This window comes from Dromiciops gliroides, chromosome 5, assembly GCF_019393635.1.
Source record: "Dromiciops gliroides isolate mDroGli1 chromosome 5, mDroGli1.pri, whole genome shotgun sequence".
NCBI lineage: Eukaryota > Metazoa > Chordata > Mammalia > Microbiotheria > Microbiotheriidae > Dromiciops > Dromiciops gliroides.
The window spans coordinates 9,568,243-9,582,226 of NC_057865.1; the positions used below are offsets into that span (position 1 = coordinate 9,568,243).

The 13,984-nt window shown below is 46.4% G+C and overlaps 1 protein-coding gene across 2 annotated transcripts in view; it reads left to right on the forward strand.

Moving 5' to 3' along the window:
- The window catches only part of AHR (aryl hydrocarbon receptor), a 53,911-nt gene that overhangs the window by 2,487 nt on the left and 37,440 nt on the right, over window positions 1–13,984 (forward strand). For both annotated transcript variants that reach the window (XM_043966942.1, XM_043966941.1), the window contains exon 2: window positions 9,676–9,863. In XM_043966942.1, the coding sequence (XP_043822877.1) occupies window positions 9,676–9,863 (188 nt within the window). The remainder of the gene's footprint in view (window positions 1–9,675; window positions 9,864–13,984) is intronic.

The window sequence follows — 13,984 nt, forward strand, 5'->3', positions numbered from 1 at the left end:
GCACTTGGGAGTTAAACTCAAAAATCTTTTCCCTGAGTTTTTCTTTCTCAGGGTACCAGAGTTTTGTGGTCCATGAAAGAGAGAGCAAGCCGTCCGCTTGGCTCTCTCTGTGTTGCCTTGAGGTCCTCAGATCAAACGTGATTGAGGATATGGGCAAGTTCAGAAACTACTTTTTGTAGAAACTTCCTCACTCTGACTATTCAGCAGTTCTCATTTTAATGTGCTCCCAGTGAAAGTGTCTTGTCACCGTGACGTTGGCTGCCTTTTTAATAGAAGAAAGCAAATAGAAAATTTCTTTAGATTGTGTCTTGAAGTGTGGACTCAAGCTGGGACCTTCCCAGCCACCTGGGCATAGCAGAAAGAGCCGTGGATTTGGAATTGGTGGGGAAGCGGTTGAGTTCTGGTCCTGATCCCTGCTCTCTGAAGACCCAACTCCCAGCTCCTAATCCCAGACATGTGCCATCAGCTGCAGTCACCGCACGGTGTCAGCGCCCCCCAGTGGCCAGCCTAGCGCCTCTTGGGTGCAAAGTCCTGCCCAAACGGCTTGTGGGTTGGTTTCTTGGCGATCAGAACCGTGGAATCCCAGCATCTCACTCAGTGCAGAGAGACCTGGAGGAATTCGGTGCATCCCCTGCCTTCAGGATCAGTCCCAGCCTGAGCCATCTGGGCCACATCAGAATCTATTTTTAGAGCCGGCCAGAGGAGTTTCCACTACAGCCTCCCTTGACAACCCTCTCCAGTGTTTAATAACAATGTTTCTGCTCCTTAGTAGAAAATGCATCATTTATGTAGCCAGCCCCGAAGGTTTGTGTGCAACCCCATTTTCTCTTTATTAGTGCTTGCACATTATGATGCTGCTTTAAGCTTTGCAGTGCACTTTCCTCTCATCAGGGGACATTTCTTGTTAGAGAATCTAGGGTGGAAGGTTGACCTGCCCCGTGCCACAGAATTTGGCAGTGTCTTCCCCCTGGGCCTTAAGCTCCTTATCTGTAAAAGCCACATGGACTTGTAGAGCCTAGGCAATGCAAATGCCCTCTGCCTCACTTATTCCACAGAGGAAACTGAGGTTTGGAGAAAGGCTGGTAGACTTGCCCCGGGTCATACAGATGTCATAGTCAGGATTCCAAGCCAGCTTCTTCTTGAGGCCAAAATCAGTGGGCACTCCACTTTCCACAGTCTCTCTTGTTCTGTCTTTATTAGAGGAAGAACAAGTGTTCTGTCTTTTTGCTTCTGTTGCGGCAGTCCTACTGACCATCAGCCTCGTACTGACTTGAGATTCTCCAGCCTTTTTGTGTCAGTAATGCTTTAATACTTATTTCTGTGTATTTGAGGTTTTGTGATTACAGAAGGATTTGAAGAAGTCATTTGAGCTTATTATGAGGATGGCAGAACACAATATTGAGATTCTGATGTTATTGCTATTTTTAGCATCAGGAAAGAGGCAAACTAACTCTGAATTACTGTCATATGCTACTTGGATGTATTTTTCAAAAAGGATGTAGTCATATTCCTTTATAGGTCTAGTGTGGGTTCTGAGTGAACATTTATGTAGGGAGGATTCACCTTTTATCAAGAATTACATTAGACAGTAAGATTTGGTTGAAATAAGTGTGTTGACCCATGTCTTTTGGTGAAATCTGATCACAGCTACAGCAGTTTTAGCATAAACTTGAAATTATGATTATCAGAGATCTCCTTTGGCTTAGACCTCAGTTAGGAGAGGCAACAGAAGCAGCAGTAATTCCAAGCACTTTATTTAGCAAGTCTTTAACCTGAGCTGCTGCTGCCTATAACAGACATACAATGGGTTATAGACGATTTCCATGAAAAATTAGATATAGAAGGGGGCAGCTAGGTGGCGCAGTGGATAAAGCACTGGCCTTGGGTTCAGGAGGACCTGAGTTCAAATTTAGCCTCAAATACTTGACAATTACTAGCTGTGTGACCCTGGGCAAGTCACCTAACCCTTATTGCCCCGCAAAAAATTTTTAAAAAATTAATTAGGTATATAAGAAAAAGTGCTACCAACTTGTGAATTTACCCATTGGAAAAAAAGAACCCTATAAACAAATGAAGAATAATTTTTAATGTTGAAATTATTGTGTATATTTTTTCTCAGTGACTTTTTAAATAATAATAAACATTTTTATTTAAAGTTTTGAGTTCCAAATTCTATCTCTCCTTCCCACCCACCCTGACCCCCTCCCTGAAGCAATCAGATATAGGTGATATATATATATATATATGTATATATATATATATATGTGTGTGTGTGTATGTATATATATGTGTATGTATATATATGCAATTATGTAAAACATTTCCATATTATTTATTTTGTATGAGAAAACTTGAATAAAAGAAAAAAAGGAAAGAAAGTGAAAAATAGCATGCTTCAGTCTGTGTTCCATCAATATCAGTCCTTTCTTTGGAGGTGGGATCGTCTTGCATCATTGTATTGTTGAGAATAGTCAAGTCATTCACAGTTCTTCATCAGACAATATTGCTGTCTCTGTGCACAATGTTCTCTTGGTTCTGCTCACTTCACTATACATCAGTTCATATAAGTCTTTCCAGGCCTTTCTGAAATCATCCTGCTTGTCATTTCTTATAACACAATGATATTCCATCACCATCATATACCACAGTTTGTTTAGCCATTCCCCAATGGATGGGAATAAATGAAGAATAATTGTCATCTTTATCTTTCTTAGTTGGAGCTTTTTACCACAAGACAATAATTGTCTATTAGATCAATGTTTCCCTGTCCAGTGTGAACTGCCATACAGGCATGCCTAGTGATGCCTGGGAGTAAGGCCCCTGTGCTTAAGAGTGGCACACACTCCCCTGGGAGAAGGGGCCAGGTTGGGGTTTAGGCTTGACCCCCCCCCCCAGCTGCACACACGCAGTGGCTCCTAACGACTCTCACCGCCCTTCACGTGTATTAGACTAACTGCAGTGCTGTTCTTCATGATCCAGAATGGGCGATACCAGTACTCGATGCTGTCTAAAGGGTTAATAAAATTTGGTCCATAGTGACAGGCAGGGGAACATCAAAGTGGAGAGCTGAGGGAGTGAGAAGACCTGGATGTGATTCCAGCTGTGTGACCCTGGGCAAGTCACTTAGGATCTGAGTACCCAGGTAATTTCCTAAATCTCTGAGGAGCTGAGCCCAGCAGATAGATCTGGCTTGCTGAACCTTTCCTACACCACTGAAATGACAGATCCCTAAAAGAGGGGAACATAGTGTGTGATTTATAGCTGATGGAACCAGTTAAAATATTTATAAGAATTAGAGTTAGTTTTACTCTGGTGTAATATTTCAACCATTACTTGAACCTTATGCCTGGTTTCATTGTGCCTTGTAGATACTCCTAGGTTTTCCAGGGGTATTCTGGCCTACAGGCCACTGGCTCCTCTCTGTCCAGCCGTGTTGCAAAGGTGTAGGGTCTTGGCCAGGGGATAGTGTGACATCAGGGGACCAGCCTCTTTCATTCCACCAAGCTCAGCACCAAGGGGAGAGAGTGTCTTCATGTTATCATGGTAACTGATGAAGGACCCGAGGGTGGGGTGTGTGTGTGTGTGTGTGTGTGTGTGTGTGTGTGTGTGTGTGTGTGTGTGTACGAAGTATTTACACTGCTGAAATCACAGTTCTTGGAAAGTATCATTTCCTCGGGCTTCTTCACTGGGCCACTGGGCCAAGAGTCCTTACCTCTGGAGAACTCAGTTTCCTCATTAGTGAAATGAGGGCCTTGAACAGGATCATCCCTGAGGTCACATTCACCTTCAAATCCTAGATCAGGCCTGGGATATCACTGGCTGGACCCTGAAGACAAGGCCTGGATGGGAGGCACATAGAAAGGGAGATAATGCTGATGGGTCCTAAGAAGAAGTTGGGCACGTGCAGTAGCACCAGTCAGAGGCGGAAGGTCTATGGGGAACTTGCTTCCAGGGACAGCAGCATGCCTCTTCCAGCCGATTCCCTAGAAACTCTGCACAGACCCTGGTCTTTAGACACAACCTCATCCCACGTCTCCCTGTGGGCATCACCATTTCTAACCTAGTCTCTTTCTTCTGGCACGGGGTGGTTTCTGGGAATCAGGAGACTGAGGAAACAGCAGGCTAGACTTGTGCTTGGAGACAGCTGTTTGAGCCGGGGTCCCCTGAGGCATCTGGAGGCGTAGGCCTGGCTCTGGGGTGGAAGCAGTCCCCAGCTGCCACCCAGCCCACTAAGGAAGTGGGCCTGTAGGGATGCCACAGGCTTCCTTGCTTAACTTATCACTGTAAAATTTATGAATATTTCTACAGAATTCAATACTCATGGCTCAAGATAAACAAGACTGGGACTCTACTTCCAGCACATGGGGCTTGTCTTTTGTAGCTTGGGAATCTGAAGCATTTTAAAGTCAGGTGCCTGGAGTTTGGCTTTCTCTTTCACTGATTTTTTTGGAGATGCTTTAAGTCTTTAGAGGGACCATCCTTAGCATTTAAGCAGGAAGAAAGCTTTGGGGCCAAGTCCCTAAAATGATTCCAGTCTGCTGAGAGGGGAGAAACATGACGCAGAACATTTTAAAGGAACTGGATAAGTTACATGTGGATGGAGCATTCTGTTACTTAGATCTATACTTGTCGCATCTTCAGTAAACACATGTGCTAGAACAACTCAGTATTGTCAAGGGAAAATGCTCTTGTGATATGGCCGATGTTCTGTCTTTCAGTCTGAGTTTGCATCTTAGTAGATTCAGGTTTCAGGCAATTTCTGGAAAAGAGGTTATAAAATGATTTTAAGGTGAAAGAGTAGTTTTCTAGAAAAGACCAGATTTAGGGGTCCTGTCCTTCCCTGAAAAGCCCAGAGTCCAGTTACCGACAGACCTTGCTTTTGTTCTGGGCCTGCATTTGCATGACGACAGGCGCTAGCTCTTGCCAATGATATGTAGCCTGAATGAGGGCTCCCAACAGTTTTTTAAACTGACTTGTCTAACTTAATATATGTTGTGTATTACCGTCATCTTTGTGCTTGGACCACAGTGGGGGAAGAGGCAGCCTTTGCTTTTCCACAAATTGGCTGATTCCTAAGTGAATCCACCTCATAGAATGTCCTCCTGGGTGTTATTTACTTTTGTCCTCAACGTTCTTCTCCCCCAAATCCGAAGATTTCAACCCAGATTATCTTTTATAATCAATGGAGATTATGCATGTGAAAGCACTTTATAAAAAGTGGTAGAATAATTGTAGCTTTTAGAATGTTATGCTCTCTTTTGTTTCCAACATGACTTTTATTTCGGCATACATCTGATTTTATTCTCTACCCACTAAGCCATCTTGTAGCAAAGAATTATTTTTTAAAAATTCAGCAAAACCTAACAAGTCCATGAATTAAGTTTGGGGTTGTCGGTGGGTGCCATGTTCTCTGCCCAGAGTGTCCCCACCACTCATTTCAGTGACATTTGTGAGAAGCATTATTTTCCCCTCATTTTATATCTTTAGAAAGTGATAAACATAGAAGCCAAGTGACTATAAATTCAGGTCCCATAAAGCACTGATGGATGCTGGAATACAATCAGCACTTAACCTCTGGTCCCCACTCAGTCTACATTCTGTTTTCACTTTCCTAGAAAAACAAGAGCTGCTTTTAGCACAAGCGGGACTCAGCAGCCTCATTTAGAAAGTGCCTATTGCAGGAAGGGAGAATTTGTCCTTTTCTAGGCCCTTTGCTTTTTCCTCTTTCTCTCTCTCTCTCTCTCTCTCTCTCTCTCTCTCTCTCTCTTTCTTTCTTTCTAGAAGAAGAAACAGGCTGAAAGGATTTGTCATATGTCCAAGGGAATGTAGGTGTCTGGTTGGGGCAGATTAGAACTCTTACCTTCTCATTTATGTGAAGGTTCTTTATGTACGATGTATATTATTTTCCACCATTTTCTTTGTATCTTTTATTAAAAGTTTTGAAGACTCTAACTTTTCTAAAATCACGTGATATGAAATCCCTTTGTTTCAGAGATTGACTTTCTCCCCCTCCCTCTCCTCTGTTTCTTTGTCTTTGTCTATCTCCCTCTCTCTTTTTGTCTCTGTCTCTTCTTTCTGTCTCTGTCTTCTCTGTCACTTCCTCCTCTGTCTCTATGTCTCTGTCTCTCTCTTAGCAAGAAGGGGGATCTGTGCTTCATTTGCATTGATGTTTAGTTCTCAAAGTCTTAAGCAGGAACGTCCACTGAGATTTTGCTGCAGAGCTTCAGATGTGAGTCTTTGAGTACCACAATAGTACATTATTTGGGGTTAGAGGAAAGCTAAGGAAAGCCTCTGTGAATAGTTCTAAGCAGCCAGTTACACATTGAATAGAAGCACCTTCGATGCCTGGTGACTTCATGTTTCCATTTTCTGTCCAAAGACTTGTCCATCTATCCATCTGTCTGTCTGTCTGTCCATCAATCCATCCATCCATTCATGTATCCATCCATGCATGCATCCATCCTTCATCCATCCATCCATCCATCCATCCACATTTCAGTGTGCCTGTGGTCCCGTCACATCTTCCCAGGGTATAGACCACAACCTGGCTGTGCTTTCTCACCCTCCATGACTCTTGTTCCCTTTTTCTCCCAAATGCTTTCATATGGAGGTCGCCCAACATGGCGGAGCGCTTCCTCTAGAGGGCTTAGAGAGGGGTGTATAGACCAGTGTGTTGGAGACATTATGTGTACTGCAGCAGGGCTGAAATAACAAAGAGGACGAGTGCAGGAGTTCACATATAAACACACGGACACTTGTGCGATGCACACAGTACACATTTGTGTAGTGTCTATGTGTGCACACACACGTATACATGCATCCTTGGATGGGTCTCTTTTTCACATGCCACAGACAGTCCAGATCTCAGCACGTTAAGCAGGTTGGAGAAGCCCGGTCAGGAGGAAAAGAATGGGGCGTCAGGGGTGAGAGGGAGGGAGGAGAGGGGGGTCCCCAAAACCAGGAGAGCCCCGAGGAGGAGGAGAAATTGGCAGAGTCAGAGGCTGCAGAGAGTTCAGGGAGGAGGAGAATGCCATCTCTTTCTCATGTTCTCCCTTCTGATTCACTTTGAATCAGGAGGAAGCCTCTGATATGGAGCAAAGCATGGACCAAAAGAGGTTTGTACTCCAGTAGCTCCCTAAGTGTTTGGATTTCCAAGGCTTCTACAGCAGGCATCCCAAGTACACTAAAGTGATGATTAGGGGTGTGTCTGTTGAGCCAGTCCCATAGGCCTTTGGTGACCAGGTGTCCTCTGTGTGCCACTGGCTGGGCTTGGCACTGGGGATGCCCAGCAGAAGGGAACTTACATTGCACTGAAGAGATAGAGCAGATAAACAAGCCATACGTGTGTTGTGTGTGATGATTGGAAGAGAAGGGCAGGACTACTCAGGACTGAGGGGATCAGGAAGCCTCCCTGAGGCACTGGACAGGAGCTGGTCACTGAAGGGGGGTGCTGGAGACAAGGATCGCCCCTCCCAGCCCCCTCCTCTTCCTTCAGTGACCAGCTCCCTCCAATGCATCAGGCTCGGAGGGGGCGGGGCACACCTTGCCTCCAGTACCCCCAGCCTGACAGTCCTGGAGGTAGAGACCATTTTGGGGAGGCTACTATGACTGGACCTTCTGGGGAGGCAACAAATGTTGGGCCATAAGCCTGGAGCTGCTTGTTAAGGGCTTAAGAGGTCAGCATGAGGGATTTGCACGTCAGACTGGATGGAGGCCAGTGACATGGTGAGCCCTGGGCTTTGGCCAGCCCATGTGGCAGCTGTGGGGGACGGGCTGAGGAGAGGGGAGCCCGGAGCCCAGTATCCACTACTTGCGTCTGTAACGGTCCAGGGCCAGGGGAGCAGTTCAGTGCTGGCAGGGCTAGAAGCAAGATTAGACGATAATGCCGAGCTGATCGGCATGTTTCATCTTCTCTCTAATGGAGTCATTTAATCTTCAGAATTATTTTAAAAACAGTAATCCCTCTGGGAAGGGAGATGCAGCTCAGTGTGGTTGGAAGAGGCCGGCATCTGGAGTTAGGGAAACCTGGGTTCACCATCTTCTCTGGCCCCTTAGGGAGACTGTGGGGTGCAGGGCAGAAAGGGCTGTGATCTCAGGGTCATGCCATGTGGGAGCTTGAGGAATAGCATAACCTCGCAGGGCCTCCATTTCCTTCTCTGTAAAATCTTAGTGGGTGGAGAGGGATGACCTCGAAATCACCTCTAGCATCTCATCTGGTATTCTGTCAGCCTCGCTGAGCCTCGGTTTTCTTACCTGTAAAAGAGGCTTCATACTTGCACTGCTTCCCTCCTTGGGGTGTGGGGAGGCTCAGATGAGAGCGTGTCCAGCCGAGGCTTTCAGGGGGCGTCTGTGAGACGGCTGTGCTGAAAACTCCCAAAGCCAAATGCCTGGCCTGCAGAAACTTCCTGACCAAACAGAAAGCATGAGTCAGTGCTCTCAGAGATCAGAAGAGATAGGTTACGATCCCAGCACACCATTAAATCCTGCCCCAAGAATCTGCACGCGGAAAACAGAAAGCATCTATCTTGAAGAGAGACGTGAGGGTCAGGGAAGGAAGGGGTCTAAACTGCATCCGAGCATGGCCAGAGTGGGGAGAACAGGGAAGAGGCTGAGGGGGCAAGGCAGGCCCTGGCTCATTCCTTCACGAAAAATGTCTGAGCGAGTGGATGCACGGATAGCCGATGGGTGGGTGGTGGGTGGGTGGATGGATGAGTGGGTGGATGGATGAGTGGATGGATGGATAGCCGGTGGGTGGGGGGTGGGTGGGTGGGTGGATGAATGAATGAATGAGTGGATGGATGGATAATGCATTTATTAAGCACTTATTATGGCCAAAGCACAAGGATTACAAATTAAAAAGTTAGATGGCCCCTGCCCTCAGGGAGCTCCCATTCTGTCGGTGAGACGACTCCTTTGGAGGAGTTCAGCTCAGAGTCTGATGGACAAGTGTCTTCCCTGGACCTTAGCAGAAGTAGGGAGAGGGGGAAGAGAAGATACCAGCACGGGGCTTATTGTAGACTCCAAAGCAGCGGAGCTGGTGGGAAATGGGGAGAAGACAATGCTGAGCCCCCTTTAAATTGAGACCCTGCCCTGCAGGCAGAGGAGACTGAGGAGAGGACAGGACCAGGCAGATCCAGGCTTGCAGCATAATGAGATTCCCCAGAGATGAGTTTCCTGGAAAAGGAAGACGTTGTGGAGACTCCAAAGAAGTCCAAAATTAGGGCTGCAGTAAATTATAAACTGTACCTTAAGGGGGAAAAGGTTATTTGCGTGCTTCAGGGTAACAGAAAGAAGCCTTGCCGTCCAACCTGCACAAGACCAACCAGCCGTGCATGTGCGTGCACATGGACTGGTTTGCTCCTCTCACAGAGGATACTTTTGTTCTCAGAAAGCTCATTAAGTGACGGGTCACTATTCAGTAAATGGCCACTTTAAAAAATCCACGATGCATACTTAAGCATTTTCATCCATAGTCCCAATTCATTTTATGTTTTACTCACTTTCTTTGTTATAAAGGCAAAAGCTTGGGAAGATTCCACTAATAGTTTAATGTTTGTGTCTGAGAAAAAATATCTCAGCAGGAATTCTAATGGAAAGCTTCAGCCAAAACATTCATGGACCTGTACGGTGACTTTTTGTTTTTTAAGATACGTGTGTGTCTGTTTTTTCCTCCAGAGTTAAGCCAGCACCATTGGAAGGGGTCAAATCCAACCCATCCAAGAGGCACAGAGACCGGCTGAACACAGAGCTCGACCGGCTGGCCAGCCTGCTGCCCTTCCCCCAAGATGTCATCTCCAAACTGGACAAACTCTCTGTGCTGAGACTCAGCGTCAGTTACCTGCGAGCCAAGAGTTTCTTTGATGGTGAGACATGAGGATTTCATTTCTCGAGGCTCGCTTATAAAGTAAATGAAAGTACATCAAATGGGCACATCGCATCTGTTTGGGCATTTAAAAGTTTTAAAAATTAACCAGATGGGAGTGAAATCTCAAGTTGTTATTCTCCAGTTAAAGTGTGGGGGCAAGGCCAAATGCATATTGGCTTTTAAAATCAATTTTCCAGTTTCATTCATCAAACCAGATGGAGCCACTGAAATGGAATCTGTCAATGAGCCTTTGAAAATAATATGAATGAATATGAATACTCCAGATTCTCCCAAGTACTCCTCTCCCCTTCATCTTTCTCAATCTTTTTTTTTGTACAAAATTAACTCTATCCATCCATCCACCTCCACACATAAATATGCACACGTCTAGATTACCTTGATAACATGACTGTCAGGTTTGCAAAACTCCATTCAGTCCATTCAAGTCCATTCACATTTTCACTCATTTAGTTTTCATTTAACACTGGGCCTACCTGTTGCCTTCTAGCATTGACTGTGACTTTCATTTTCTTGTTTTGGGGAGGCTATGTGACATAATGGGTAAGGAGACTTGGGTTTGAATCCATCCTCGAACACCTACTAGCTGTGTGACTCTGGGCAAGTCACTTTACCTCAATCAGCCTCAGTTTCTATATCTATAAAATAGGTATAGTAACAGCATTTCCCTTCCAGGGGTGTTATGAGTTTAAAATGAGATCATGTATATAATGAAAGATGCTTTGCATACCTTAAATCTGACTATATTGATGTGAGTTATTATTTACTCAAGTGAAACAGATAATGGGCATGCATAGATATACATGTCAGTGTGTGTAATGTTATAACTACTCAGAACCAGGAGTTATAGGACTCTGTTCCTCGTTCTCTCGGCCATAATTTTCTTCTGTGGTCTTGCCTCCCATTGGCTTGTGCTCTTGCGGCCTGCTGTAGATGGCCAGGCTCAGCTGGCCCTGCACCCCTGAGCTCAGAGCCAGTGACAGCAGCCTGGGAGGGTGGAGGTGTTTAGCAGGGTCCACAGTGCAGTTGGGGTGAGGTTCTTTCCATTATTCTCTTGTTTTAGCAGAAAGCAACTTGCAAAGATGGGGTGAGTTGTGCAGTTGAGAAGATTAAATTCTCTTTGAAAATGATTCCATTATCACATAGAAGCAGTAGATTAAAATTTTCCCATTTCTAACTCAAAGGGTCAAATGGATGCTACTGTGATTACAAACAAATGGCTTGACTTCTCACCCAAACACATGAGGAATTTCTGTCCTATCTGCACATTACTTTGTTTCAAGGATGTTTGGGGAATCTTGCAAAGTGCTCATAATTCCTTACTTGGCACTTTGCTGTTAGTGTGACAGGCATCAAGGTGTCAGGGGGGAGGCTGGGAGAGGAGCTGGCCTTGGTGGCAGTAGCCTTGGGTGGGTCTTCCACACATTCCAGTGGCAGAGTTCCCTGATCAGGTGTCTCTCTGAGAACACCATTTATAGAGGCAAATCACAAGGCTATGCCCCCCGCCCCAGTTGTCCACCCCTTTCACTCTTTTTTCTTCCCTAAATGCACAAACATATGCACTGTGATTTCTATACATGAGAAGTGCATGGATATGGGAGAGATTGAATAGAAAAAAGAAGCTCAACACTTCTCTGATTGGCCTCCCATGGCTTCCACACTCACGTGCTTTCCAGAAGGCTGGACACCCAGGCAGCATTATCTGGGGGAGTGCATGGTTTTTGATGCCCAGTGGCCATTCATTCACCAAAAAGGAGAGGGGTCAGCCTGGTCTACTGGCTTTGTGAGTCTAGGCCAGTCACCCTTCAGTGTCCTCAACTGTTTAATGGGGATGACCATACTTGATCTACCTACCTGGAAGGCTCTCTGCAAATAAGTGTTTTATTTTGCTTTGGCATCCATACAAATTCTAGCAAAGGCCCTTCTCAGGGAGACAGAACTTGATGGAAAATGAGAAAGTGCAGCAGAGTCTGCCCTCATCTGTGATTTTAAAGTTTGGAGGTTGCTGGCCCACAGGGAAGTTACAGTCTGTGACTGAAAGTGCTTTAGCTGGTGAGGGGAGCATGGAGTGGACTAGCAGCCGCAGCCCTGTCTGCAAATAGCCGGAGCCTGGACCAGGGAAATCGTAGCGGGAGGGAAGGGAAGCACCAAGTGAATAACAGGATGCAAACAGGGGGCGTGGGAATTCCTGCGGAAAGAAAATATAAACGAGTAATCATATGATCTTGTTAAAAAGGAAACCCAAGTTTTTGCTATAACAATAGATATTTTTCCAAGAAAATATATCCATTTATTCTTAGTTTAAATAATCCAACCTGAATGGGGTGCCAAGTTTAGTAGCACTGACATATGCTGCTGAGAGCTTCTAAGAAGAAACACTTGATTATAAATGAATCCGATTCATTCACCCTTGCCTAAAACTTCTTCAGAAGACACTCGAAAGGAGAACTTCAGCATATTTGGGAATACTCTTGGGCCATGTTGAGGTACACTGATGAGCAAAGAAATGAAGAAGTAACTTCTGGATTCACATGCACTTTACTTATGAGAAAGTGTACTTTCATAACAGAAACCCCAACTTGTCTGTCTGTCTGTCCATTTGTGGGCACACTGCCATGTCCATGACATTTTCCTAAAAGGAAGAAGAATCTGTTTCCTTTATTGTTTTGACTCAGTTTCACCTGAGAGAGCTGCTCTTTGAGTTGATGTTAAAATCCTGAATCAATCCTGTAGTTCAGTTCAACAGGTACATTTATGTACTGAGCAGCAGCCTGGCTTAGTGGTGAGGGAGTTGGCCCCAGTGCCAGAAGGCTTCGGGTCCTGCGTCAAACACTTCACACTGTGCCGACCAGCCAGTGTTAGTGCTCTGGACGACCTTCCTTGTACCAGAGGCGCTGCAGCTCTGACCCCTAATCCTGTCCTACTATGGGGGCCAGGTGGGTGCTAGGCATGGGTAGAGACAGAAACGAGCAGCCTCTGCCCATGGTGGAGTCTTGTGCTACTGGGTAAGGACTAGATGCTCAGTTCCAGAACGTGGCTGCTTTCTCTTCCCGTTTTCTTCTCTGTCTCTCTCCCTCTCCTCCCCTCTGTCTCTCCCCGCTGTCTCTCTCCTTTGTTTCTTTCCCCTGTCTCCCCCCTCCCCCCTCTGTCTCTCCCCATAGTCTCTCTCCCTCCTCCCCGCCTCTGTCTCTCTCCTCCCCGCTGTCTACTGCCTCTCCCCTCTCCCCGCCCCCAACTCTCTCCTCAGCATTTGTTTACAACCCAGTTACTCAGCCAAGTGTTGTTGTTTTTTTCCAACCAAAGAAACAAATCCGTGGATTATAAACATGGAGCTCCCTCTTATTGTTCATTTGCCAGGCACTGGGCTTGGTTCGGGGTGCAGATACAAACCAAGGCAGTCTCTGCCTTGTAGAAGGGGAAAGCACCAACAATGGGGGACCAGAGAAGGCCCCTGGAAGGGGCTCTGAGAGGCCCCAGCACAGACCACTGGAGTGTGCTGAGTACAGGGACTGTGCAGCAGCCCAGCAGGGCTGGAAGGGGAAGCTGCATAGTCCTCCTGGAAAGGGAGGCTCAACCTAGACTTGGAAGGGCTTGAAACATGAGGCAGCTTCAATGACGCAGCAGACCGAGCACCAGGCCTGCAGTCAAGAGGCCCTGAGTTCAAATCGGGCCTCAGATACCCTGGGCAAGTCACTTCACCCTGTCTGCCTCAGTTTCCTCCACTGTAAATCAAGGCTAACAATAGCACTGACTTCCCAAAGCTGGTGTGAGTCAGAGGCGCTAGGGAGCTTCTTAAGTCGGGTGGGGAATGACAGGGTCACTTCTGTGCTATAGGAATGCCGGTGCAGCAGCGGGTGAAGGCTGGACCGGGGTGGGTCAGAGGCAGGGAGACCAGCAGCCCAGTGCGAGACCTGAAGGCCCGAGGGTTGTATGAGGGGGAGCCGGGGGTCTTCAGGAGAGTGAGGTGCTGCTGGGGTGGGGGTTGGGCTTGCTGGAAGGATCCTTGCTCTGATCCCGAGTACCCAAAGGCCGGTACTGCCTTTAGTGACTGAGTGTCGAGTTGCCATCGTCTCCCCACCAGCTCCATAACATGTGGGGTGA